Consider the following 27,562-nt stretch of genomic DNA (forward strand, 5'->3'; position numbering starts at 1 on the left):
GAGTCTGTTTAGAAAGGTAGTAGGACAGGTGTGAGAATGACAACTTTTTACTCCATCTGCAGTCCCCGAGTATCCAGTCTGAGAATGTCAGAAGTATTTGAAAACAGGTGTAGCCAAAAGTCCCTTCAGTCAAACAGGCTGATGATATACAGTGCTCTTTTCGCACTTTTCATTATAAACAGTGGCTCAAAAGAGCTTGTTAAAGCAGGAAATTCATATTTCCTTTCTGTCTATGGAGTGCAATGGCATAGAAGCTGCCAAACGCTGCAGGTGAGCATGTTCATTCTGTCTGATCTCTCATGCCAATGAGCACAGGCTGAAATGATTGGCACATGATCAGGCTTCCTAAGCACCCTTACTTCTCATTAACGTTATGCTTATGCTGTTACTTTCCTCTCCTTCCCCAAATTTTTCATCTTTTCATTACTATGAATGTGTTTGAGGGATTTTTTGTTTTAACCAAGAACAAGAACTTAAAAAAACCTGGAGTTGAGTTAACTTTTAATGAGCCAAGTTGTGCAGATTTGTTTAACCTATTGAACCTGCAGATCTGAAACTTTCTTACGTTTAAAAATGTTCTCTTTAATAAGTTCTGGGTGGTTTTTTTTTCTTTTTTCTTCTTTGTCTATAATTGGAAACATCGAAAACTTCTGTGAAACAGATTTCTTCAATACTGTGCATTCTCACTGTAGAAACTAGAAATATTAGCTGATGTTGAGTCTGTGAAGTAAATATTGATGGGAACAAACTACAAATCACTGCAATTGCCCAAAATGATGTCTTACAGATTAAAAAAGTATCTAGTATTCCTCAGCTTAATGGTAGTTCCTTTAACAGTGTTGTTGTGATCCGAATAAAACCAAGAAGAAAGCATCTAAAGTTGTCAGAGTTGAATCAGTGCACAGCATGTGTCACAGTTCATACTCCACTACCTTGGAAATGGAATAAGGGATACAGAACCAAGATTTTGTTGCCAAACTTGCCCTTGCTTACTACTGGCATATTGGTGTTAATAGAAAAAAAGGGACACCTTCAGTTATTTTTCATCGTATTACATTTTTATTACATCACTTCACTGTAGTCATTATTAAAACAAATTTAAAGAGTTTCAGTTTAGTAAGCTGTTTTTCTTAAGAATATTTGAAGCCAATTTTCTAATCCTGTTTCTTACTTTGAGTATGCTTTGACAGAACACACCTTTAACTTAGTTATGTCCAAGACCTTTAAATCTGAAACCTTTCCCTTTTCTGCAAAACTCAAGATGTTTGTGCTATTACTTGATGTTTTCTCAAGTGTCCAAGAGCAATTATTTGATGAGGAAACTGCAGAATTATTAGATACAATATCCTCAAAGTCTAACTATGAACAAAATAGATGTTAATGTAATATCATTTTTGTTTACTAGCCCAATGGTGGTGTCCCCCATGACAATCTTGTTATGATCAGAATGAAACCAGACGAAAATGGAAGGTTTGGCTTCAATGTAAAGGTAACAGTACATTGTTCCCTTCATGTTTATTAAGATTATTTTTTTACATTCATGATCTGTTACTAATTAAATTTGTTTTTAAAGGGTGGATATGATCAGAAGATGCCGGTTATAGTGTCCAGGGTAGCTCCAGGAACACCTGTAAGTTGTCAAAAAGCAAACTTCGTAGCAATATCTGTGTATCTTGAAGGATGTATTAAAAATGCTAAATTATTTCATAGCTGCCTCTGAAAATTTTCTTTTGCTATAACATTATCATAGCAAAGCAAATTATGTGCAGTAAGAATTTGATGGGGCTACTTAACATACTTTTAAAGTTCTTCAATTCTCAAAAGTAATTTTTTCCCACTGAAAAAAAGTTTTAATTTCTGACAATTATGGGGCATTAGAGATGCTCAGTATGCACTGCTTCTTGAGCTGTGTCATCCTAAAAATAAATTTACTTTATTACTTTTTTAAATATAGACATTCAGTAATTTCGCATAAATTATATATTGAAAGAGTGTTAAAAATAACTAAAATAGCAAATCTCTTACTTTAGTGACAGATGTAACCGAGTAAAGCCAAGATGTAGATTAAAATCAGACATCATGAATCATTCATCAGGTCTGATTGTCTGTTGTTACTGATGTTTAGTGACTATCAATAGTGTCTTCAAAGTAGGCACAATATTTTGTCAGTTTATTGCCAGAAATACTGACCTGGTATTTGACTGATTGGAGTCAGCTCTGTTTATATCTTTTAGAGTAAGAGTAGAGTGAACCATTTATTTGTTAACATTTAAGAAGTACAACTTTCTCTCTTTTTTTTTTTTTGACTATTGAAGTGTTTGCCAAAATCATTGTTCTCGTTCCTATTATTATCCCTGAAATATTTCATAACATGAATAATTTTGGCTTTAAACATTCACCCTGTAGAGAGAAGATATTTGGTAATGGCTTGTCCTCTTTCTTTTCTGCAACAGTTTTTAGAGTGTGATTACAATAACAATTTTTATGACCCAATTCTCCTCTGTGGGATTACTGGGAGCTGTGCATTGTCTTCAGTCCTTGCCTTACTCTTACCATTACCATTGTGATATTTTACACCTGAAGCATTTAAGCCTGTGAAATTGATGTGGACAAGGTTTTGTTTGCCATGTTACTCCCTTCCCTTCAAAGATAAGAACATTCTGGTCTTTAAGTGCCTATACAAAGTGTGATTCAAACAGAGGAGCTTTCTCTTTCAGGGAGGAGTAGAGTAACAGCTGCTGAAAGATGTGTTACAATGACAGTCATCTGCCAGCTGCAAATGGGTTTGTTCATGTGAATGGTACTGCCTATGTATTGTGTAACATGTTTGTCATTTGAATACAGAGCAGCAAACCATGGGAACTAGGCTGTTAGGGTTCAGGACCCCAAGCATAGTTACTTGGAGTTGGTACTTTAAGGTAAGAAACTGGTAATGGCTTGTGTTACAGATGGTTTGGGTTTATTCCCTCTTCCTTGCAGGCTGATCTCTGTGTCCCTCGTTTGAATGAAGGCGACCAGGTTGTACTGATTAACGGCAGGGATATAGCAGAACATACCCATGATCAAGTTGTAATGTTTATTAAAGCGAGCTGTGAGAGGCACTCAGGGGAACTTGTGCTCCTAGTTCGACCCAATGGTAAGTAGTTTGTACATCATAATAAAAAAAGAATCCACACCTTGCTCTCATTTCCTAACCTCCATTTTGTGTCCTGGGATGGAATGCTTAGCGTGTAAGAAAGAACTCCTGTCCTTGAAAAGAAATTGCATCAATAGAGTGTATTGATCCCATGCTCTAAGGAGCTGTGTGTAGGTAAGTGTTGAAAACTAATCAAAAAGTCAGACATCAGATATTTCTAACAGAGAACTAATTTAAATTTTGTTCTCACTCTCATTGATAAAAATGTCCAGAAAGCTATATGGATATTGAATGTATTTCTTGAGGTTATTGTTATTCCCTTAAGGAAAATAAAAACCAAGCTCAAACAAACAAAAAACCTCTCACTAAATATTCAGTGTTTGGATGACTTTGGAGGTCAATATATGCAAAATCCTTCCATACTTTTTTAAAATAATGCAAAACCAGTGGTAACATTTCTTCCTGAGGAGGCTTAATAGAAGTGCTAAAATGCAGTCTAAATAAAAGCTTGCACAATATATTCACAAAATACACTGTTGGACCGTACCCAGCAGATGGGCACTGGGTTTAATTCTACTGCACATCCCAATTATAGTACAGTTGGAGAGGAAAAAGCAAAATGAGAAACAGTGATGTTTAATTGGAGTAGCTGAAATTACTTCAGCAGAATACCTCAGCCAACTCATAAAAAAAATTTCCTTTATTCACTTATTTGCACTCCCCACTTATTTGTACTCTCGTTCCGTAAGTTCTCTTGCAGCTTTTGTGTGCTTACTTTCTTTCTCAGATCAAATTACTAGCTTTGTTTGCAAATTTACTAAAACAGTTGCCCCTTGTGTGTTGATTAACTTTGGATAAAAGCATGTGAGTTACAGAAGTGAGGAGTTACCAGTGTCCTCCTTTGTGGTCGTGGGATATAATTTAAAAACAGGCTTTCGAACAGTGTGTGTCTCTGTTCATATAATAGAAGATGCATATTGTTTCTGATGTGAGACTGAGATTAGGGATTTATATCAGACAAGGCAGGGGCATAACGTTAGTTTTTATCAAAATTTTAGCTGTCAGTGATGTGTTTTCACTTAAAATTATTACTAAACCAAGAAAATAGTTTTATCATGGATTATAATGATCAGCAAAGGCTCCTTGTCCTTACTGATTGGGACTAAAATCAGTGTGCTAATAAATGTGGATTTTTCTACAGGAGGAACATTTGGGTGTTTTGCTGTTTATTAAATAAATTACTTAGAGCTAATGTTACTTGTCAAACAGTATGTTCAGTCAGAGCATTCATACCTTGGCTTGTTCTAGCTGTCTATGATGTTGTGGAAGAGAAGCTGGAGAGCGAGCCTGACTTCCAGTACATCCCTGAGAAATCTCCACTCGATGGTGTCCATCAGGACGATAATGCTCTGAGGGAATCCATGATTCAGTTAGCAGAGGGGCTTATCACTGGAACTGTCTTGGCTCAGTTTGATGTGAGTACTGTGTTGCCTGTACCTGTGTGCAAGTTCCAAGTCTCTTGGAATAGTAATTATTTTAAACACAGCAGATTTCAGTTCAATTTCAGTAGTGTCAGCATCTTTTAGGAAAACAATTGTCTTACACTCTCAAAGAGAAAAATAACCAAAGAAAATATCTATCCTGTATTGTATGTGCAAATTTACAAATACCTAATATCAGTTTTTAGTGTTATGAATAGCTTTATCAATTACTTACACTTTTTGTGGTTATCAGGAACATGCTAATAAAATACTTTCATTGAGATAAAGACTGAAGAATGTCTACCAAAATATGTGTTCTATACTCAGACTTTCACTGCCTAAGTTGCTGTAGGAACTGAATGACACCTGAGCTGTTGACATTTTATGGGCATTCTCAATGAGGGAAGGTAAAATAACCAATGGAAAATACAACCCTAATCTTAAGGGTTGATATAACTATGTCTTTTATAAATAGTTGGGTTTTAATGACTTATTTCAGAATAGTAGTGCACTTCCTGTGGGGCCCTAAAAGGCCGATTGCCATAGTCTTTCTTTAGCACCAACTTGTGCCTTGGAGAGAGTCCATCTTTAATGCATGAGATCCAGTGGCCTAAAGCAGGAAAGCAGGTTTGTAAAACACAGCAGTGTGAATTCTGTGAATTCCTCACCAAATGGAGACCTAACATTTTATTATGCAACATATATTTATAAAATATATTTCTATTAAGAGCTGTGGTAAAATTTACTTTTATATATAGAAAGAACAGATTTTTTCAAAGGTATTTAAAATTCTCCTTAAACATACATTTTCAGTCTCCCTAGCAGGTTCAAAAGATTTTGAAGTGCTTTTTATTGAACCTGGATCATTTCACTGATATTGTTTGTAGCACAAGGGTTGTGGCAGTGCATGACTAAAGCATGAGAGGGCAAGAACCTCTCAAAAGAGATTTTGTGCAGGAAAAGCACGGGGTGACCCAGGATTTGCTCTACAGTTGTTGAAATATAGAAGGATATCCTGGGGGGGGAAGAAACCCAAGTTAGACCCATGTGGGCAGATGCGTATAACACAACACAATCTACTTGCCCTAAATTACCAAGTGGAATGTCATTATCATTCCCTTACCAATATACAATATTATTTTTTCTCTAGATTGGTGTTCTTATGGAAACTTGAAATCTACTGTTCAGTTTGTCTTTAAGCAACTTGTGGCTACATCTTGATCATTTTCAGTGATCTCACAGCATAACTAAATTTGTAATGCTTTCTTTTTAAAAGTATTTTAGTGTTAGTTGACGCTACTGTTACTTAGTGGTTTATGTTCTAATAAGTACCTGGTTTCAGAGAAAAATTCTCTTTAGGCAAATATTATAATAATGAGTCTATTGCATCTGTGATATTCTGATCATCAGTTTTATCTTTTAGCAATTGTATAGGAAAAAGCCTGGAATGACAATGTCTTGTGCCAGATTACCTCAAAACATTTCCAAAAATAGATACAGAGACATTTCGCCTTGTAAGTATGTCTGTTCGTGGATGCGCTCTGAAAGTATTGTGCTGTGGTTGGTAATTAAGTAACAGATTTCTAAAACTTTTTTCAGATGATGCTACACGGGTTATTTTAAAAAGTAATGAAGATTACATCAATGCAAATTATATAAACGTGAGTAGTATTTTTCAGAAGCACTTCTGACATTAATTTTGCAGTTTTCCACTGAAAAAGTTCAATAAATAATTCCTTTTTTCCTTCATAAATCTAGTTCAGCCTAGAATGGCTGCTAAACCTGTAAGTCAAATGGTTTGAAATTTTGTTGTAGATATAGTTACTTCCTAATGTTTTGTGGCAGGTGTTTTCATAAGTGCTAAAGTCTAGCCCTGCATTCGAATGTGAAAAAATGTTAACAGAAGCCCTCTCTAGAGGAATTAGTTCTTCTTTGCTGATTACATTTGTGACAGTAGTGTTCAACATCAGTAAAGTCTAATCTGGCAGCACTTTCTTTTGCATCTTCTTTTTTTTCATTGTTAGTAACAACAAAATTACAGCTACTTATTTTACAGAAATTAAATTTTGAGATCAATGTTTTAAAAGCTAGTGTCAAAACCCCACGGAGCAAGAAATGTTTGCACCTGAATTATTTGCCAACTGCTCTGTCATTTCTGTTTTCAACCATTGATCTTGATTATGGCAACTACATAACTATCAGTTAATATGTTAAGTATATTTGAATCTTTGTAGTAATTTTGCCTGTGAAACACTTAAAGAATTTTTATCTGTGCCAGTCCATATTTACTGACCTTAAGAAAGAGAATTAATGTCATGAATGCTTTTTTATTGCATTAATAAATGTTTGATGCCTGACTTCCATTTGTTATAGGAATTGAAATAATGACTTTGTCTTCTCTTAGATGGAAATCCCTTCTTCCACAATAATAAACCAGTACATTGCTTGTCAAGGTCCATTACCGAACACGTGTCCTGATTTTTGGCAGATGACTTGGGAGCAAGGCTCATCTATGGTTGTAATGTTAACAACTCAAGTTGAACGGGGCAGAGTAAGTAAAACATTTCCTTAAATACCACTGGCATAATCTTAAAATACTGTTGGTGATTAGCCTTTAAAAGATTAGACAAATATACTATTATGGCATATAATGTGACAAGGGGATAAAGAGAAATGGTTTTAAACTAAAAGTGTGTAAATTTAGACTAGCTGTAAGGAAGAGATGTGACAATGATGATGGTAAGACACTGGCACAAGTTGCCCAGAGAGGTGGTGGATGCCCCATCCCTGGAAACACTGAAGGTCAAATTAGATGGGGCTCTGAACAACCTGATCTAGCTGGAAATGCCCCTGCTCATTGCAGGGGGGTTGGACTGGATGACCTTTGAAGGTCCCATCCAACCTAAGCTGTTCTAGGATTCTATAACCTTTTTTCATAAGGGTAGTGCATTCCTAATACTTTTGCAATGATGACTCTTAGATTTTAAACCTTTGGATGTTATTAATGAAGCTAATATTTAAACTTTGTTCAGTTCTGAAACGTATTGAAGTCTTCATGTATTTCGTAAAATATCTTTAGGCTACTTTGTTTGATTCTTTGTTGTAAAGTGAAAAGCAACTAGAATTTACCTTCATAGAATTTTTTCTCCAGACTTCACATGAAGGAACTCCAAGAAGTTTAATGTTTTCATAGATTAGTTCTTTGATAGGTAGTGAAATTAATTTTTATGACACCTTAACACAGCTTTTAATGTTTAGATCCCATGCCTGGATGGCTGTCTTATCAAGGATTCTCTTAAAACTTGAAATCTAAGATTTTCCATAAAATGTTAATCTGTGGCTATAAACATTTGTTTAATCATATGAAAGAATCATTGTCCTTTAATTTCCATATAAAATGTGTAAAAATTGAGTACTACTAATAAAGTAATTAGAGTTATGAATTACTAAAAATAATTGTGTATGGTGCTGCAAAAGGCCTCAGGTATATTTTGTGGTTTGTTTGGTCTTGGTTTTGTTTTAAACTATAGTTTCTCCTTAATAGCTTTGGTTTTTATGCAGCTTTATCCTTTTGAGACAGGCAAAACAATCAAGTCTGGTAATACATGCAGTGTAATTCCACAGTTATTGAGTTTATAGTCTGGAGCATTCAGAGTAGCGCTGGCTGGTTAAGTGTGTGGACAGAAATGACAGTCTGGAAAAACAGTGTAGTGGAATTCCTCCACACTCAGTATTTCTTTTGAAGATAGATTTATAGTAGGTTTTAGTTGTTCTGATCAATTCAGACTGTAGTTCAGCTGTCTGTATGTATTCTGAGTTTTTAACAACCATATATTTGCTGGGAGGTCAGGCCTATAAATACAATTAAAATAATTGAAGGGGAGTTGCAGCATTTTTAAACCATTTTTCAGTGACTCAGTGTTTGGATGATGTTGCCTGCTCGCAGCAAAACATGATTAGAGGGAATTTCAGTACAAGTGCCCTTTTAATTTGAGTTTTCTTTGCAGATCTGCTAAGAACAGACTTGCAATAGCAGTTCTCTGAGGTTCCCCCACCCCTTCAATAATGATATTTGTGGAGTTCTTTGGAGAGCTGCTTAATAATGAAATAAAAGGACTTATCTGTCTTATACCCATAGGCAGACTCCCTGCTCTAAAGCTGATCATGAGGCTACTGACATCACTATCACTGCATGCCGGGATGTCTCAGTGGAGCAGGAAGTCTGCAAATCTGGCTGCTCTTAAAGAATCGCCAGGTGGGTTGGAAACACAAAAGTACACTTGAGCTGAAATTACCTCTGTAATTAGGCATTTAAGCCGTTTATCAGAAAATAGTAGTGTTTGAAGTTTTCATTCATATTTGATGACTTGATCGAGAGTCTTTGAAGTCCACCATCTTCATCCCCCTAATTTCTGCATTAGCTTAGCAACTTTTTTGTTGCTTATCTCTTTTTTTTTTTGTCATTTGTTCTTTTCCCATATAAATGTGCTTTGAGAAGGACAGATCAGGATTTTGGAGGTCAGAAATGTTTACAAAGCAGCATCTTTGCCACTCAAGTGTTAAGATGGAATATTTATAGATAAATTTTTTAAAAATTATAATGAAAGTTAAAGGCATCTATCTTCAGTTAAACTAACTGCAAGACCTGGTGCATGTGTCCTCTTGAAAAGAGAACCAGGAAATCTCTGTGATACTTTATTTTATACAGTAATTAGGTAGCAGTCTATTTGGTAAGTAAATTAATAGTGATTACAAAATGATCAAAGTAATTTTAATGAACACAGGTATAAAAACTAGAGAGGATGAAAATAATACTATGAATTTAAACACAGGCATCTTTAAAAATGTGTTGATCTTAGGTTAAATGCCATCAGTACTGGCCAGAGCCATCAGGAAGCTCATCATATGGGAACTTCCAGATTACCTGCCATTCAGAAGAAGGAAATCCTGCTTATGTCTTTCGAGAAATGACATTGACTAATCTGGAGGTAAAATCATACTATATTTTTATGTATTAATCTACAGAATCCTTGCATACTAGCTAAAACCTACTTAATCAGACTTTTCAGCTTGATGGCATATCCATATAAATAGAACTGTTTATTTCTAGAAGCCTTTAGAAAACTACTCATATTGTCATGTACTTACCTAGTATAAATTCTGCTCTTGGAATGATAACAAACCTTTCATAAGCAAAAATATCACACTCATTCTCCCTAATCATATTAATTGGTTTTAAATCACATAAAAGATACACTATTTGTCTTAAAAGTCTTTACTGATGTCTTTTTGCCCTGGCCAAAGAAAAAGAGTATTTAAAGAAGTTGAGAACCTTGTTATTCCCTGGATGTTTTCAGAACATGAGACACTAGAAGTATTTCATCATCGCACCTGAAAGTGTGTCTTTGTAGAGGCAAACAGGTCTTAGTAATTCTGTCTTGAAGAATATGTGAAATTAAATGGAAGATAAATCTTGCTGAGAGAAAGATGAATGGGAATTGGTGACTACATGTAAACAAGAAGCTTAACATGCATTGTATGATTTTCAGAGCATGTGTAGTTTTCAGAGGCTTCCCAGCTAGCATTTCAATCTCAGAAATGTTTGGAAATCAGTGTCTGGAATTTAGTTCACGTACTCATTTCTGACTGCTTGAGTTACCAGATGAGAGGACAGTTTTATAGAGCTGCCTTTTAGTTGATTTGCAGTTAAAATTCCTTCTCTGTGTCCTGTTGAGACAATTGCTCATCTGTTATCAGCAGTGGAACCTCTGTAAATGAGTCAGTGCCTAAAGGCTATTTAAAGTGCAGTAACTCCTGCTCTTTGAAATGCTGCTCTCACTCTGGTTGTCCAGCCTGTCTCCTCCACTAACCAGAGGCCTACTGATTATATTTGTGATATTAGAGCAAGGGCAGGAGGGAGTGGAAAACAAAGTCATTCTGCATCTTAGATGTAGTATGCAGGATGAAAATAAGAGGTGCAGATAAAACCAAAACAATGCTGCTGTTCACACAGGGTCTGAAGGAAAGCTTTTATATCTGACGGACCTGCCTCTTCCCTCCCCACCCCCGTTCTGTTATTTGATCTAGATAGTACCTCTCTCTGTTAAATTTGGTTTGCTCAGAATTTGACCACCTTCTTGTAGTGTTCAGTTAAATTGTTGGTATCCCTGAACCACTTTGCTATTACATGGCACGTAATTTTTTAACCTTGAAGATGTAAACATTTGTGGATTGCCTTTTTTGTTTTTAAGGAAAAAAAAAAAAGTAATTATAAAATCCAGGATGACCAATGGTTAATAAAGTGCTGCTAGTTGCCTGAAGCCACTTTTATTATGGGAAAAAATTGCTATAAATGTACTATTGATTTTTTTTTTTTTTTAATCATTGGTTTGGGCTTTTTTTTTTTTAAATGGGACCTGAATTACCCTGGAATAAACTTTTTGTTTCTGATTAGAAAGAGGAAAGCCGCCAGCTAACCCAAATCCAATATATAGCATGGCCTGATCATGGGGTTCCTGATGATTCCAGCGACTTCCTAGATTTTGTGTGTCTAGTGCGAAAGAAGAGGGCTGGCAGAGAAGAACCTGTTGTTGTTCACTGCAGGTATCAATTTTTTTTCCAACTTTATTAAATCATCAAACTGAACTTATTTATCATCAAATGCTTTGTTGTTGAAATAAATTGTGTCTGCTTTGGGGATAACAGGAAAACTCAACATTGAAATTAAACAAATATTGAACATGGTAATCACATTTCAAAATTTTGAATATCTACATGCGTTGATCTGTGCAGGGATTTTGCTGAAGTGTTTATGGTTTTTTTCACAGTTTAAGTGCTTATGTTAACAGTCTACATAATAGAAGTGGCAAAAGGTACTTGGTAACCATGAGGAATAGGTTTCTATTCTACAAAGCTCCAAAATAGCAGTATAAATGATTCATAGTGGAAAACATGGGTTGTTTATGCAATGATCAATTAAAAGATATTTTCTCTCAAGTCTTCACTCTTAGACTACATGATCTTTTGATACATTGAACCGTTTTTCTCAACAATTTAATTTTGTCATGAATTAAAATAACTGTTATTCAGATCTTTATGTGCACATGAAATATGAGGTTTGCTTTTGTGAAGTATTTTTTGATAGCATTCTACATTCCTATAGTGAATTTCAAAATCTTAATACTTTAAAATACCTAATTAGCGAACTAGAATAATACATAATGCCAACTGTTTTCAAATGAACATGTGCTATCACAGTTCTTGGTAAACATTTATATGAATAATATTTGACCTCTAAATTCCTGAATACTCCCCAGACAGTGTTCCTGAGCCAGAAGTGCATCATTGTTGTTTCAGAGAGAAGCTGAGAAGTGTAAGGGATAAAATTAATTTAAAGACTACAAGTAAACTAGACATTTATTGAAGAAGATGAGAGAAAAAGGTTTTCTCTTTTTAACCTATTGTGTATCAGAAATTGTATTTTATTGCGTTTGCTCTCTTCTGCTTTAGGTGGTTTAGGGTGAATCTTACTGACTAGGGAAACTAGTACCAGAATGACACTGTCTCAGTTGATGTTGTTTCTTAGCTACCATTATTGATACACTTTTTGTTAATATGGTTGTGAAAAATAGTGAAAATAGCAGCCAAATACAACTTCTATGATATAAAGTGTGCCATCTGCAGAGAAACAGGAACAACAACGTTGGAGAGTAGGAACAGTTTCATTCATGTCAAGGAGGCACCAGTTCAGCTCCACACTGATAATTTCAATGTATAATTGAAACTTGTATAAAAGTTTTATCTTTCTCAGAAGAAAAGAGATAGAATATCACAGTTCAGCATAATTTACTTAATTGGCCCAACTTGATGGCTCTTGGGAAGTATAACCAAATTCCAGCAGAGAGTCAAGCAGAAGGAGCCCAGGTGTTCCTCCATATGGTGCATGCACACTATTTTTAGCATCTATTCAATATAATTGGGCAAGGCATTAGTGCAATGAAATTTGTTTTCAGAACTAAGCCATCAGCTTTAGTGTGAGGAATCCAAGTACCCAGTAGAGAGTAGCTTTTGTACAGTAATAATTTCAGAACTAAACAGTCCAAACCTACAGAGATTGTAAGGCAACAAAAACCTTAAGGGATCTGAAAGGTTTTTGTAACACTGAGCTACATAAAACACTAGTTTCTAGATTGTGTCATGTGGTTATTTTTATTTTTACAGGATCTTACTAGTTTTGTTGGTCTAGGTGAGATGGTAAGCCACCCATCCTGTCCGTGCCCTTCATGATTTTCATGTCCTGTCTCATGTTCCCCTCCATCAGTCAATGATTTACTTTTCCAAGCTGAAGAGTATTATCCTACCTTATATTTATCATAGGGAAACTATCACATTTTTCGTCATTGTTGTTGCCCTTCTTGAAATCTTTTGAAGTTCTAAAATGACTCATTGGGTTCTTTGACATAACTGTTCCTGTTCGGATTTGATAAAACATTCTGCATATGAATTCTATATGTATAAATTCTAGGAATATAAAATGCTCTTGAATCACTTTATATAACCAGCACATTTACATATTGTCCTAGAATTCTCATGACATCACTGTAACATACAGTAGCTTTAATGCCACCTCCTGGACAAAGATTTGAATAGTAGTTTGTCCAGACTTAATTTGAAATTATGCTTCAAAATCAGAACAATTAACTTTCCAAGTTTGAAATGTTTATATTAAGTAATTTAGAAGCAAATACTTTCATTTATTGACTGAAATATTAGTTGTATGAGTTGAGATAATGCTGGCATTTGAAAATATATATTTGGTCCTATATTCCAATATAGAGGAACACTGGTTTAATATTTCAAAAGTGCAACATGAATTTCGAAAATTTGAATTTGATTATCAAGTTTAAGGCTAAATATTCAGTCTTTAAGGCTTGCTACTTGTGGAAAAGTGTATGTGTATATAAAATAATTCAGATAAATCTTTAGATTTGTTTTATTTTTAATGTAAATATGATTGTAAGCTGTCTTAACAGTTCTGCCATTTTGACATGTATGTGTTATGGTACTTCCTTGTCTCGAAGGGATTGCTACTGCGTATTCCTTTTCGATCTATAAAAGTTAGATCTCTATTGTACTTTTTAATACTAAGAAATATTGTCATCCTACAGAGTTTTCTTGTAATTGTTCTTTTCCTTATTCTGAAATAGGAATGAACAGGATTTTATCACAATGATCAATCCTGAGAATCCATGAGAAGGAAGGTCTTTAAGTATCAACTGTACTCGACACACTTTGTTTCATTTTCCATTCTGTTTTGTTGTTGCTGTGTTCAGTGCTGGGATTGGACGGACAGGGGTTCTGATCACTATGGAGACAGCCATGTGTCTCATCGAGTGCAACCAGCCTGTTTATCCACTGGACATTGTGAGAACCATGAGAGATCAAAGAGCCATGATGATCCAAACACCTGTGAGTATCATCCTTGCTGTTTTGTGTTGCAGAACAATAATTTCCTATGATCTAGTCATATTAGATGGATTTTTAATATACTTGCTCTTGATCATATTGCAGAGATTGCCTTTAGCCAGTGTAGCTGTAGCCTTAGCTCCAGGCAGAAATAAATTGTTAAGGCTATTGGAAAGGAGCAATTGTCTAAATTTCTATAGAAAAAACCTGAAAAAAAAAAAGCAGCAGCTGTTTCAGGGATACCTGGCAATTAATGACAAAAAGGGTCAATTTTCAGCAGTGTAGAAATCACACAGTGGATAAAGCAGGAGCCTAATGCCTGACAGTAGTATAAAAGCTAAACACAGAAAGATCCAAGACATACAAGAAAAACCTTCAGTGATGAAATTCAGTGATTATTATATTGCCTTAGTTATAGTGGAAACAACAAGCCTAAACTGTGCCCTGTACTGACTCAAAGGGAAATAATCAGAGAAATAATATTTTTAAAAATCAGTGTAATTAAATCTGATGCAAGATATATCAAAGTAATTCCAAGTGTATTTAGTCTAAAAACAAAGTACCTTTCTACCAGGACTCCTTTGGGGCTTTCTTGATGTTTGATGTATCTTAAGGTACCAGAAGTTTTCTTGCATCTATAATATCTAAGTTTTTTGAGATAATTGATGTTGCTTTCATATATTATATTTCAGATCTGCAAAAGTTTTAGGACAGATTTAGAAACTTTTTATTTGTATTAGGTATTGCTCATCTCTGAGAGCAGTTTGTGTTTACATTTTTAGAAAATATCTAAGAAGGATGTAAAGGTTAAGTTGTATTGCCTTTCAGAAGGAAAAAATAAAGATTTGGACTCTTGATTGTTTCAATCTTTGACCAGTTCCAGGGTTTTTTTGTTTGTTTTGGGTTTTGTTTTTTTGTTTTTTGGTTTTTTTAAATGAGTAATCAATTTTATGGTTTTACTCTCATATATGGTATTTAAAGAGAAAGTATGTTGAAGGAGAAAAGGCACTAGATCCAGTATCAAATCACAATTACCTGAAGGTAGTTACTGTAGTAATTTCATGTCCTTACTGCTGTTCCTCTAATCAAATTTGAATAAACCTTCTGTGTTCTCCAGAGAGTATTGAAGTTCAAAAAAAGCATATATATGTCTCCATTTCTAGGTCATCAATCATTCAGTCCTGCTGAATTCATGTTCCAGTATTCATGTTTCCCTAAGAAAAAAGTTGTATTATTCAGGTAGCACAGGAAGGATGAGGAAGGTGATCATACATGAAAAATAATAAAGGATGTCTCTTGCTCTTTGTGATAATTGTGCTGTATGAATAGCTATGTCTGTAGCATGTGTAGAGAGGAAGAAAGTTTTATTAGTAAAGGCAGGAGTTGCAGTGGTAAGGGGTTTAACTGTATTTTTTTCACAGGGTGTGCTAAAATTCATCTGGTCTCCTCATTTTTCTTAGAGAACCCAAAATTTTCAAGATTCAGTGAAAAGCGAGTGTTTAGTGCATCAGAGGGAGAAGGGCTAATAAAAGAATTGGGGTTTTTTTTAAGATTTCATAAACATGAGCTGTTCCAATTTCTCGTCGTCCCGGCTTCCTGTGTCCTGCAGGATTCCCTCGGTGTCCGCACGAGGGCGCTGTGGGAGGCGAGCTCAGGCTCCTTCGGGAGCACTGCGGGCAACACACAGATTGTACACAACTGTGTATATAAATTTAACTATTTAATATACATGCGACATTACAGTGAATAATGATTCTAGTACTTAATATGTTAATGTTCCCATTTAAGATCTGCCATCACTAATTACTGGATAGAGAGGGCTGTTCTGACAAGGCAGGTGTGCTGGTGTTCTGACCAGCATATATATATATATGTGTATATATAATAATCCACACGTTGTGCAGGATCCTAAGTTAGTTTTGGTGCTTTGCATTTATTTTTTGTTTTCATTATATTCTCATTTGATTACTCTTGAGTTTTTTAACTACTATTTGTTTAAAACAAACCGTTAGCGGCCTCTGTATATGCAGGTGCTAGACTTGAATGCACTGAAGAGTTAGACATTATATAATGTTAAGAAACAGGAGTTCTGGCTTTCTAAAATATAAAACAGTTTTCTTTTTTATCAAATTCTAAGAGGGAGGTTCCAGTAACATGCCAGAATCAATGTAAGTATGAAAAAGCACTTTGAAACTATAGTTTCTAAATCCAAGGGCGTGGAAACGTCAGGTCAGTGGAACTTCAGCAAGGAAATACAGAGTAGAAAATTACTAAATAGGTGATGTTGTAATAATAGCACTGGGTTTGTGAGTATGACTTTTGGCATATATTTCAAAGTGCCATTCATCGTGTTCTTCTGTTGAGAAACAAAATGCTCTGATAAAAAGTTCCTGTTGTATTGTTTCCTAAACTAACTTTGAAGCACAGTTCAAGTTCTGTCAAGAGAATGGGATGGGGAAGTCTTAGAGGCCTTTTCTTCTTCCAAATGACATTTTTCAGTTACATTTCTTTCCTATTTACTGAATCTACTTTCCTTTTCAGAGTCAGTACAGATTTGTATGTGAAGCTATTTTGAAGGTGTATGAAGAAGGGTTTATTAAACCTTTACAAGCATCACTGCATAAGTAAAGAGCAAAAAACCTATGATATCAATTGAGGAATCCTGTCCTCTATAATGAACTGGCAGCATTCTTTGTGCCATAATACTGCTTGCAGGAAATGATAGTGAAGTACAGCAAAGAATTGACAAAGGACTTTGAAAACTTCAGCACTGTTGCACTTTACGTTGAAACAAAATCAGTCTCTGAAACTCTTCTAACTTTCATCTGTTTGAAGACTTTATTTTCGTGATTTGCTCCGAACAAACCATGAACTGAAAGAACTAATTGTGTTCAGGGTAATCTACGATATTTCATTGTAGTGCCATATACTGCGCTTCTGGTTGAATTGCTACAAACAAGGCTTGGAATTACTTCACTCTGTTTTACACCCATGTCTCTTAAAATGAAAAACAAATGAAAAAATACACTAAGCCATGGTCTTTTTGCAGTGCTAGGTTTATTTACTATGTACAGACTCTCACTGTTTTGTTTTTTACAACATTAGCAATATTGCCAATACTAGATAGATACACACTGCCTACTGATGCAGCACACGTTGTCCTACACCCTTACTAGAGACCAGCTGGTTGTTAGAGGAGAGCTGGCATTTGTGTTAACCCAGCAGTAGCTGCATAATGCCCACTTACCAGCATCTTGTACAAAATAATAACAATAAAAGTTTAAAAAAAATTCCAACATAAAAATAAACAACATTTCTATGACACAGCTTGTGTGTCATACACTGGTGTGTTCTGGTTCATGTGACTTAAGATTACGTGATGGGAACTAGTGCATGCATTATGTCTTAACCCCTTAAGTGCCTTGAGACTTACAGCATACATCCAGTGAAAGGCACTCATGATTCCATGGGGGTGGTATTGTCCTGTCATATTTATCTTAATGGGTTCAGATTTTAAAAACGGCCCTTGGTGCTTGGAGTGTGTTACCACAAGGGGTCATGGAAATACCATTCCCTCTTTCCTTATACAAGTACCTATGTGCTACTCTCCATAGCCAAAGCACCTCTGCCAACTTAATGAATGAGCATTGTATGCTGCTGTGTTGTAATTATGTGAAAAATCTGACACATTCCTTCATTCCTTCCAACTTGTAACTTACTAGCATCTGACTATGAAATGCTGGTAGGTCATTAGAAGCTGATACTTTGTTTTATCCTTTTATTGATAATAGCTGTCTTAGTCAATTAGACATAACTCTTTAATAGCACTGATAATTAAGTTGAACTTAAAATCAGATGTGATTTAATTCCATTCTCTGCTAACTAACTTGTTAAGTCCTCATAGTTGATTTCAAGCCATGTTCGTACAGGTCTGCCTTTTATTTTTTTTTTAATTTGTTTTGGGGGTGGGAAGGAGGAGAACACTATGAAGTTATTCCAGAACTTAATTTTGATTTCATGAAGACCCCAGTCGCCTTCTGTTATGCTTGTGCAAAATTGTTCCAGTTGGTATGGGTTGCTTCTTATTTAAGTAGGTAGAAGATTTGTGAGAAATGTCTCTCTGATACAGTATCTGAGCTCATTCTAAAGATGCATAAATGTCCCTGTTTTTTAATATTTTTCCAGTATAGGAGAAACCAAGTCAGAAGCAAAGGTATCCAGTGTAATATACTGTAAGGAAAAAATCAGTCACTTCTTTGACTGCCCTGTGACAACATAACTTTGTGCCCTCTATTTAAAAGTTTTAATTTATTGTATTGGTTTCCTGAAAATGTTTATCCATTAAATTTTGTTGTAAGCTATATAGAGCATAGAATTAAAATTGAAAGTTCTACACTAAATAATTTTTAACTATTGAAGAATTATATTGTATAATATACTGTGTTCTATGGACATTTGAAACAGATCAGCTATGAACTATTCAGTGAAAAGGGATTCAGGCAAAGTGAAATCCTGGCTTACGACTTAGTAATAAACATGAACCACAATGCCAAATGGAAGATAGAGTTTTAAATATTTTTAGAAAACAAAATAATATTAGGAGGGCTGTAGCCCTGTTACTTATATTTCTAGATTTGATGCTTAAGTCAATATTATCCCTCAGTGAAAAATAAAATTTACAAGAATCTCTGGATCTGATAAACTGAAAAAGAGTAACATGGTAGCTTTAATCTCAGTTATATTTTAAGCCATTTCCAAGAAAAGAAAATTCTTCTTTAGAATTCTCCTTTAACTTCCATGTGATGAGGTTATTAGCTGAGTTACTGGCTAGTTATATTAAACTCAGCACTCAATGTCCAAAAAGTAAAATAATTCATCCATTATAGTGAAAGAAATTTTCCTCCTAGTCAAGTTGTAAACAAAAATAGCATTTTGCCCTGTTATTCTGAGGGAAATAAGAAATGGAGTTTATAGCAACATTATATAGTGTTGGTATGTCACATATTTAAATATTCTTATGTAAAGTTGCCAAAGCAGTTCAAGTTCAAAAGTCCCATTTATACCACAATTAAGTGTGGGATATGTATTGGTCATCTGTCATTACTGTTTTAATTACAGACACAGGCAGGAATAATAGGTCTCTTCAATATCTTCCTCTGCACTGACTTATATTGTATTAACAGTTGCACTGGGGAAAAAATTGGAACAAAGTACCTATTCTTAGTTAATTGGCCATCAGTGGACTCAGTGGCTTTTTGGCTTCTCCAAAGCCAGGATAATGGTAACCAAAAACTGATTAGGAAAGAGAAGAGCACTGAAGCCTTTCTGCACCATAAATCAAGTGTTTAAATGTTTCTACCTGTTGTGGTATAAATGGCTTTTAAAATATTTTTATATGGCCAAAAAAAGCAACTGCTTAATATTTTACTTTGGGTTATGAAGATCTGTATCATCCTTTAAGAGTTTTTTAAAGAAGTTTTTGTATGTTTCATGCTGTACAAAACATGAATGTATCTTTCAGACATAATGACTTATAGACCTATATGTGATTGGTGTTATGACTGTTGGATTTTATGAATAATTATTTTCATACCATTTGATTAGGAAAAATGTTGGGTGGGTGTGGGAAAGAGTATGTTTGTAACACTTCCATGATACAAATCCAGTTAAAAAGAAAAAAAAAAGTAGTTTTCATTGTAAATAAGAGCAATATTATGACAATTTTGTGCCAATGTAAAATGTTAAGACTTTTGTTTTTTTCCTTTTAGATTCAGATTGAAAACTACCACTACCATCTCTTGTTTAAAGCGGATTTGAAGGCGTTTTTTTTTTAGCAGAAAGATACGGGGCTCTGGGGGGAGGGGCTTTTGATTGTTTTGGGGGCATTTTTTATTTTTGCTAAATATGAAATAAGATGCAGGTATTCTTTAATAAACCACCTACAGATTGTCAGCCAGTCCACTTTTAGAAATACTCCTTTAGACAGATAACAGAGAGCTGAAGAATTAATTTATCCTGAATTTGGCAGCATTTGGTATTTTCAATCACTTGCAAGTCTTAAGCAGTAAAATACTGCTTTTATGCCTTTTATTTTTATCTATTCTCTCCCAGTTATGAAAAAGAGAAAGACTGATTTTTTTTTCTCACTATATTTAATGCTCGCTGACATTTCTTCCACATTTCTCTGTTAAGTCTTGAAAGCTTATATGCCATATAGATAAAGCAATAACACTTCTTCTAGAATATCTGATTACAGGCTGGCATGCTATCTATTAAAGAAAGGGTGAGAAAGCAGTTGGGAGATTAAGGAACATGAGGAGTTTGTTACGGAACTTGTGTAGCTGGCAACTTTCCATGGAGACCTTCCATAAAGCATCATGGTACCCATGGACAGGCCAAAATGCAGTGGACCTGCTGCAGTTGCACTGCCCAGGGAGATGGGAAGGAGGGAAAGTGTGGCATAGAGATGTTGGAGCTCCAGGTACACTGTGGAGCTGAATTATGTGATCTTTTTATGCTTATGCAGTGTGTGTGCAGGTGTGTGGGGGATGTTTGATGGCTCAGGGAATTCGCATGAGCATGAAAAACTCGACAGATCCACCAATTTCCAAGTGAAAGCGGGTGGTCCTATACATATGCTCCAGTTTTGACTATAGAGCCACTATGCAAGCAATCTTCAAGCCCCTCAGCCCTGAGGATAAAGGGTAGGATTTGGTTGTGGTCCAGATGAAAATTTTGCTTATTTAGACTTCCACCAAGTACAGGAATAGTGCTGTCTAAGGTCAGTTGCAGTCTTTTTGGTAGCTCACATCTCAGGTCCCCAGTTGGCTGAGTTGGGTGTATTTGCCAATTTTAGTACCCATCTTTTGTCTCGAGACTGGAAAAGCTCTTTTCCATTGCTAATCTTAGCACTAGGATCCAGTATTAAAATCTGGTAAAAACATATTTATTGATTAGTTGTGGATCTTGCATGAATTTGCAGGGATTTATAATTAGTGGTGATTGGGAAGCTGCTAGAAGGGGGAAATGGTTGGTTTGCTTCAGTGTAACTGTTCTGTCCAGTCCCAGTTATCCCACTGCAGTTAGAAATTGAAACTCACTTTTTTGTTTAGCAGTCTGCGAAGGAGGCCAGTTCTGTATCACTGGATTTTATCTCTGTGCTTGTTGCTCCTAGAAGTGTCCATCTTTTCAGTTCATAAGACTTCTCCAGCTACAAGTTTTGATCTGGTGCCTAACGCTGTAAGCTCTGGCTATTGACTTTGGCATGTTTTGCTTATTGAGTGCCCAATGGAAAAAAAGGAGACATAAATCTCTTTCAAAAAAAATTCTGAAATTTTCAATTTAAAAAATTTAAACTTTTCGATTAGTAGCATCATTTAAAGAAAGGTCACTAAAATATCTCTGATTCTGGTGTGCTGTAGCATCAACTAAGTTTCCACGGACTGGCTGGCAGCTTGTTGGTTGTGGTATTTCATATTTAGCAAGCTTACACATTTTAAAGGGTAATTTTTCTTGAAGCGTTTTGATGTTTGAATAGTAGCACTTTATGTCATGCTTACTACTGACTGAACTATTGGACAAAATAAACTGGGGTTGGAGAGAGATGCTTAATGGGTTTCTGTGCAGAGATGATTTGGATTACACCCTGGTACGAATGCTTTCTCTTGTTCCAGCCATTTCTTGTTTATTGTTCACGTTTCTGAGGGACTTTCAGAAAATAGATGTTAGCAAGATAATACTGTCATCTCAATTTTCCTGTCTTAAAAAGAATATGAAGCCTGCATTTGGGGGAGGGAGGAAGGAAACAAAAAGGTGCAAATAGAAGCCTACAGGGTACTTGTAAACCTATCTCTGTGATCTCTCTCAGTGAGCTGCAAATTAGCTATGTTTACTGTAAGTGTTTCTGCTAAGCATTATTTTTAACATTAGATCAATTACCTGGAAATCAGTATTTTTTTTTTTTTACTTAACTTATTTGAATTTTGGTAACTAAAGATAATGCACAAAGAAGTTTAAAGAAGTCACCCTTTTACACCTAGGCCAGGGCCTGAGACATGAGTGAAAGGGTTAAACAGTTTACATTGAGCTGTTGTTTTCTTTAACTAGAATATATCCACAAAGACTAGACTATAAATGATCCAGTGTGATTATCTCGGTACATTGGGGCACCACAGGAACAACCCATAATAATCTTACAGGAAAATTAAGGTAAGAGAGTGAAGGTTTTATCTTATCCAGTGTATCCAGATTTGTTTTCCATTTGGTTTGCTTCATTTACCAGTGATCCCATTTTAACCAGTCAATTTGGCAGGGCTGTTTGTGTAAGGTTTGGGGTTTTTTTCTGTAACAGGTGCTATACTATGTATAAATGCAAAGGGAAGAATATTATTTAGATCATTATTAACAATCAGATGGTGGCAATATTTTTGCTAGTTACTTCTGGTAATTAATTTGCATTTCCAGCTGCGGCTTTCAGTTGTCAAATTTCATCTCAGTTTCATACTGCTGAATGATGGACTGCAAGTGTGGAGTAAATCATCTCAGACTTGTATAGCTCTTTTGTTGTTTGGACTAACTCTTGTGTAACTTATTTAACGTTGGGGGGATGCAAAGGTTCTTCCCATAAGTAGACTTTTGCCTATAAATTTGTTTAAAAGCACATGAGGGGGAGGAAAAAAAAAGAAGCCAACAACCTAAATGCACCATCTTGGCTAAGCAGCTGGGGTGTTGATGGAAAATGATTGAAACTTGAAATTGGTCAACACTGGACAATGTGAAAATAAATTCAGCTTTTGTCACTGCAGCTACTGTATGCTTTAAAGGGCCTTATGTATTTGTCCTCATTTTGATAAAATGAAATTTCTTGCCATTAAAATGATACACTAATTTCTACCGAAAACCAGCAGTTCCCAGGATGAATATGCTAATTAACATTTAACAAGTCTTGTTTTAGTCTTAAGTAAAATTTCATTCTATTATGTGAAAAAATGCTGTTATGCATATTTTGTGGATATATTTAATTTCAGTTGACAAATAGTTGTCTAGGTACAGACTTGAAAATATATATATAGTTTACTTGTGGATCTTAATTGTTTAATTGCAAAATAAAGATGTGCTTTAGTAATTTAAAGTTTAATTTTTTGTGTGATTTTCTTGCTACTCTACACACGGTTTTACTGTGCTACATTTAAACATGTCTGATGCCAGATAATGTTCACATCGTATTTTACTTCTTGACATTGTATGACAGAAATACATCCCTATGGATAGAGCACTAGAAGAGGATGCTAAATTATCAGGAATTAAATTATTTGGTTACAGTGTCAGCCTACATTTTTTTTCCATGAATTTATATACTGAAAGTTTTTCTCTAATGGAAGAATAAGTTTTTAATTACCTTTTATACAGTGAGTGATTTGGAGACAGTGTTCATTAGAGATTATAGTCTGATCCCAAAATTGATGGTAATGAGGAATGCTGATGCAAAGAACAAAAATCCCAGATGGAAGCTTGTGATGAAATACTTGCTGCCAAAAAGTGGGGGGATGTTCAAAGCAAAAGTGGGAAAAGATGATGAGAGGACTTAAAAGGCAAGACAAAAATCTCAGGATGAGCATGTAAAAGATTGCTGTGTGTTCTAAATTTCACTGGTTAACGTAGGACTTTAAAATGAGGACAAGGTGTTTGAAGTACAAAAAGATAAACTAATGGGAAAGCATTTCAAGGAGAAAAACAGAAAAGAGGAATTCAGTAGGAAGGGGTTTGTTTCAACTTGGCATAGGAAGACTGGATAGAAGACAAGTCACAGATGCCACAGCTGAATGTGCATACACTTGGACTGTATCTGAGTAGCAAATAGTGAGGAAGGAGTAGACTGTAATTACACGAAGAGTAGCAAGAGGCTGATGTGAAGTATAAAGCACAAAAATGAGCAGAAGTTTTTGTGTTGCTGAAGCTACAGGAAGGAAATAATGGGAGTTCTTGTGGCAACATGGGAGCTTGTGAAAGAAGCTCAATTTGAGAAAATAGTTGAAGGTGGTTAGAAAATTTAGGAACGACCTCCAAGAATCAGGGATTTCACCCGAATTCTTTGTCTAATAAGAAAATTTGAATTTGTATAGATGTAATAGCACGGAGACTCCTATGTATTTACCTCACAGATTTCCACTACAAACTAAGCAGCTTGACATCCAAATGATCAGTTAATTGATCTGCTCTGAGAATTCATCAGATAAATTATAAATTATTTTTTCCACATTAAACATAGTAAGATTTTGTATGGCTTCTTTGGGAACTTTATTCCAAGCTCCCACATGTATTTCATGACAGACTGCCAGGAGCAAGCAAAAGACTGATAAAAAGTATCTAAATTCCTCCTGTTTTGTGATATATGTTCTTGAATAAATATTCAGGCACGAACCTGGATCTCACCTTTCCCCTAAGTTTGCCTTCCTTCTGCTTGCAGCAGGAGGATTGCTCAGCTGTCAACACAGACATTTAACATGAAAATCAGCCTGTTGCTTCCTCAGCAAATTGTGGGCAATTACCTGGAAGGTTTTTTTCCCGTTTTAGCGGCTGACATGACGGTAACTGGAGCTGATTGTGCCATGGCATGGTCCTAATGTGGGTTTCGTTATACCAGTTCCTCTGCATGGCAGGTGAGTGACTGATTATCTCAGGCCGGGATTAAGAGCTGAGCGTAGAAAATGCTGTGTTATCATTAGCCAAAGTCTCTGCTTTCCCAGCCTGTTATTTATCGTGGGATTTTTAAGGAATTTGGAGCTCCTTTACTCAGAGCTTTGTCACTGTTATCTGGCACTTCGCACGCAGAGTTTATATTGCCTTTCCGAAAGTTTTCCATTTGGAGATCTCAAATACTGGCTTGGACACAAATATTTACGTACTAAGAAAAACACAGTAAGGTCCAGCCCTTTGTAATTGCTGCCAAGGAGCGGGGCTTGTTCCCCGGGACTGGAGTAACACGTAAGAGAAGTGACAGAAGTACCGCGGATCACGGAGACAGGCTGTGCTGGTGCTTTTGAAGGACCTTAGAATACAAACTGCATTTTGTAGTCGCGAATCTCAGTGTATTTCAGTGTATTAGTAACAGTGTTCGTTGGTAGACGGCTCTGCTTTATTTAATACACTGCTCCCGCTGTCCTTGCAGGCAGTGTTTGAAGAGGCGCTTTTCTTCTCAACTTAATGGTTTAGGCGCGCGTTTGCCTGAAGGTTCCAGTCCCCGCTGGGAAGCCGAGGGCTGGTCACAGTCCTGGCCGAGCCGCGGAGCCAAACCTCTACGACACGTTAGCAAAAACTACAGAAACTGAGCGAAACAATTCGAAACGAAACGCGTGTCCCACCCTCAATTCCCGGGGGGCTGCCGCCTTTCCCGGCCCTGCCCCGCCGCTCCCGCCCGGTCCAGGCTCCCCCCACGGCGCAGCACGTGGTCCGCGCCGCGCCCCCCGCCCCCCGCGGCGGCCCCTCCGCCGGGCGAAACCACCTGGCACGGGAAGGGGGAGCCCTTCGCCACCGGGCTCCGCCCCGTTAAAGGGGCGATGGCCGCCCGGCGCGGCGGCAAGCATAGCGTTCCCTCTCCCGTCCGGCTGCCGCCTTCCCTCCCCGCCGCCCTCCTCCTCCAACCCCGCGCCCCGGCTCAGCGGGAGAGCGCGGCCGCGGGAGCCGCCAGGTGAGTGAGCGCGGAGCGGAAGGGAATGGCCGGCGCGTCGCCGCCCGTTTAAGGGCCTCCCACGTCGCTCCGCCACGTCCGGCGGCCCGGCCCCTCCCGGGGCTCCCTCACCGCCCCCCGCCCGCCCCCGGGGCCTGGAGGAGCCGCCGCGGGGACGCTCCCGCCGCCCCGGCTGCGCCGCTCCCGCCGCGGGGCCGCTCGGCAGGTGAGACCGCCCGACCCCCGGGGCCGCCGAGCGGGCGTTATGTAAGGGCAGGGGCAGCCGAGAGGGGCGGCGGCCGCGTCCCGGCTGGGTCCGCCCGCGGGGTCGGCGCTGAGTCTCCGCCGGGCTCAAGGTGTTTGTTTGCCCGACCCGCAGGGACCAGCCCGGCCCCGGCCGCAGCCCTGGCGGGACGGGAAGGGCTGTGCCCGAGGGGCGCTCGTCGGTCCTGGCAGAGCCTTCCCTGTGGGAAAAACTGCACGCGCCGCTCCGGGGCGGGAAGGGGTCGCTTATCGCTTGTTTTCCATGAGAGGTGGAGTGTGTCAGCCAGGAAAGTAGCCGGTGGAATGTAGGGCTCAGTTGCTTTCCAGCTCTCAGAGAACATCCCCGCCTCGCTGGAGTGCGAGGGAGCGTTTGTTTTAGGGGAAGATCGCAGATAATTGCAGGAGATCTACGCGATCGCTGGTTTTTCTACTAAAAGTACTTTTAGATCGTCCCAAAATAATCACCCAACCACCGCTAAAGGTCTGAGCTGGGTTGTTTTTTGTTTTGTTTTTCTTTTGTTTGGTTGGTTTTTTTTTTTTCAAAAGTAGCCGAAGACTGGGGGTGCGTAAACCAGAGTGGAACATCTGTTTGACTCTCTGACACTTCTTTATTAAAGTCTGGTATTTTCTAAGAACTTTTGATGCAGGCTATTTTTTTTTTTTCCTGTAAAAAGCTAACATGTTCTTTCTCTGTTGGATTTCGTAGCAAAGATGCTGAGTTTTTTCCGTCGCACGCTGGGCCGGCGGTCCATGCGGAAACATGCGGAGAAGGAGCGGCTGAGAGAGGCCCAAAGGGCCGCCACCCACATCCCTGCGGCTGGTGATGCAAAATCCATCATCACCTGCCGAGTAGCGCTGCTGGACGGGACGGACGTCAGCGTGGACCTGCCGGTACGAGTGATGCGAGTTTGTTTGTTAAATACAGTTGTCTTGTGTCAGTGTGGTTGTGGTGTTTGCTGTTTGCACAAACAGCACAGCTATTTGCCATTGCAGGCTTGGTGTTCGCCAAGTTACTGGTCGTTAAAAGGTGCTGAAAGAATAGTTAACCTTATCATTTCACTGAAACTAGAGTGTTTTGTTAGATGCCTTCGAGCCTTTGAACGCTTTCTAGTGTGTTAATGTAGTTGTGCCAAGGCTTAACTGAGAGAGGGTAACATGTGGGATGAATTGGATTTTCTTTTTGGTGAGCTATCTATCTTGAGAAGGAGGGTCAATCTCTTGGTGTAACTGTTGAAGAGCAGGGATGAGCAGAAGTATGAGCAGTAATTTCTGTGTGGCTTTTGTTTGTCTTGGTTCTGTGTCAGAGATGGATGCAGTTTTTAACTCTAACTTGAGAGGGGAGGGGAAGAGGAAAAAATCTACTTCCTTCCCCTCCTCCGGGCAGATTATAAAGCAGGGATTGTCTCATAGCACAGTGTTTTATTGGAGTGAGGTGTTAGCCACTATTTTACATTTCTAAAGCTTCCTTAATATGCACGTGCCTGTTCTGCTTACCTAATTATATACCTGTTTTTGGCCAACAGGATGAACAGTAACAACAGAAGCCATGTG

The 27,562-nt window shown here is 37.4% G+C and overlaps 2 protein-coding genes across 7 annotated transcripts in view; both read left to right on the forward strand.

Annotated features, from left to right (window-relative positions):
- Positions 1-24,711, forward strand: part of PTPN4 (protein tyrosine phosphatase, non-receptor type 4) — a 112,824-nt gene extending 88,113 nt beyond the window's left edge. Inside the window, exons 17-28 of one of the 4 annotated variants that reach the window (XR_003526549.1) lie at positions 1,406-1,489; positions 1,574-1,630; positions 2,980-3,136; positions 4,445-4,611; positions 6,041-6,131; positions 6,217-6,278; positions 7,022-7,168; positions 8,756-8,872; positions 9,477-9,605; positions 11,072-11,220; positions 13,950-14,085; positions 16,624-23,212. Coding sequence is in view for 3 of the 4 variants with exons in the window: in XM_027636527.1 (XP_027492328.1) it covers positions 1,406-1,489; positions 1,574-1,630; positions 2,980-3,136; positions 4,445-4,611; positions 6,041-6,131; positions 6,217-6,278; positions 7,022-7,168; positions 9,477-9,605; positions 11,072-11,220; positions 13,950-14,085; positions 16,624-16,710 (1,266 nt within the window). In the remaining variant the exon portion in view is untranslated. Of the gene's footprint in view, positions 1-1,405; positions 1,490-1,573; positions 1,631-2,979; positions 3,137-4,444; positions 4,612-6,040; positions 6,132-6,216; positions 6,279-7,021; positions 7,169-8,755; positions 8,873-9,476; positions 9,606-11,071; positions 11,221-13,949; positions 14,086-15,503; positions 15,981-16,623; positions 23,213-24,654 lie in introns of those variants that run through there. The other 3 variants (XM_027636528.1, XM_027636530.1, XM_027636527.1) reach the window with 3 other exon arrangements.
- An 889-nt stretch (positions 24,712-25,600) lies between these two features.
- Positions 25,601-27,562, forward strand: part of EPB41L5 (erythrocyte membrane protein band 4.1 like 5) — a 57,116-nt gene continuing 55,154 nt past the window's right edge. Inside the window, exons 1-2 of one of the 3 annotated variants that reach the window (XM_027636532.1) lie at positions 25,601-25,768; positions 26,718-26,902. In XM_027636532.1, coding sequence (XP_027492333.1) covers positions 26,723-26,902 — 180 coding nt within the window. In that variant the 5' untranslated portion in view covers positions 25,601-25,768; positions 26,718-26,722. Of the gene's footprint in view, positions 25,769-25,899; positions 25,974-26,717; positions 26,903-27,562 lie in introns of those variants that run through there. The other 2 variants (XM_027636531.1, XM_027636533.1) reach the window with 2 other exon arrangements.

Source organism: Corapipo altera, unplaced genomic scaffold (assembly GCF_003945725.1).
Source record: "Corapipo altera isolate COAL_440 unplaced genomic scaffold, ASM394572v1 45, whole genome shotgun sequence".
In the NCBI taxonomy this organism is placed as follows: Eukaryota; Metazoa; Chordata; class Aves; order Passeriformes; family Pipridae; genus Corapipo; species Corapipo altera.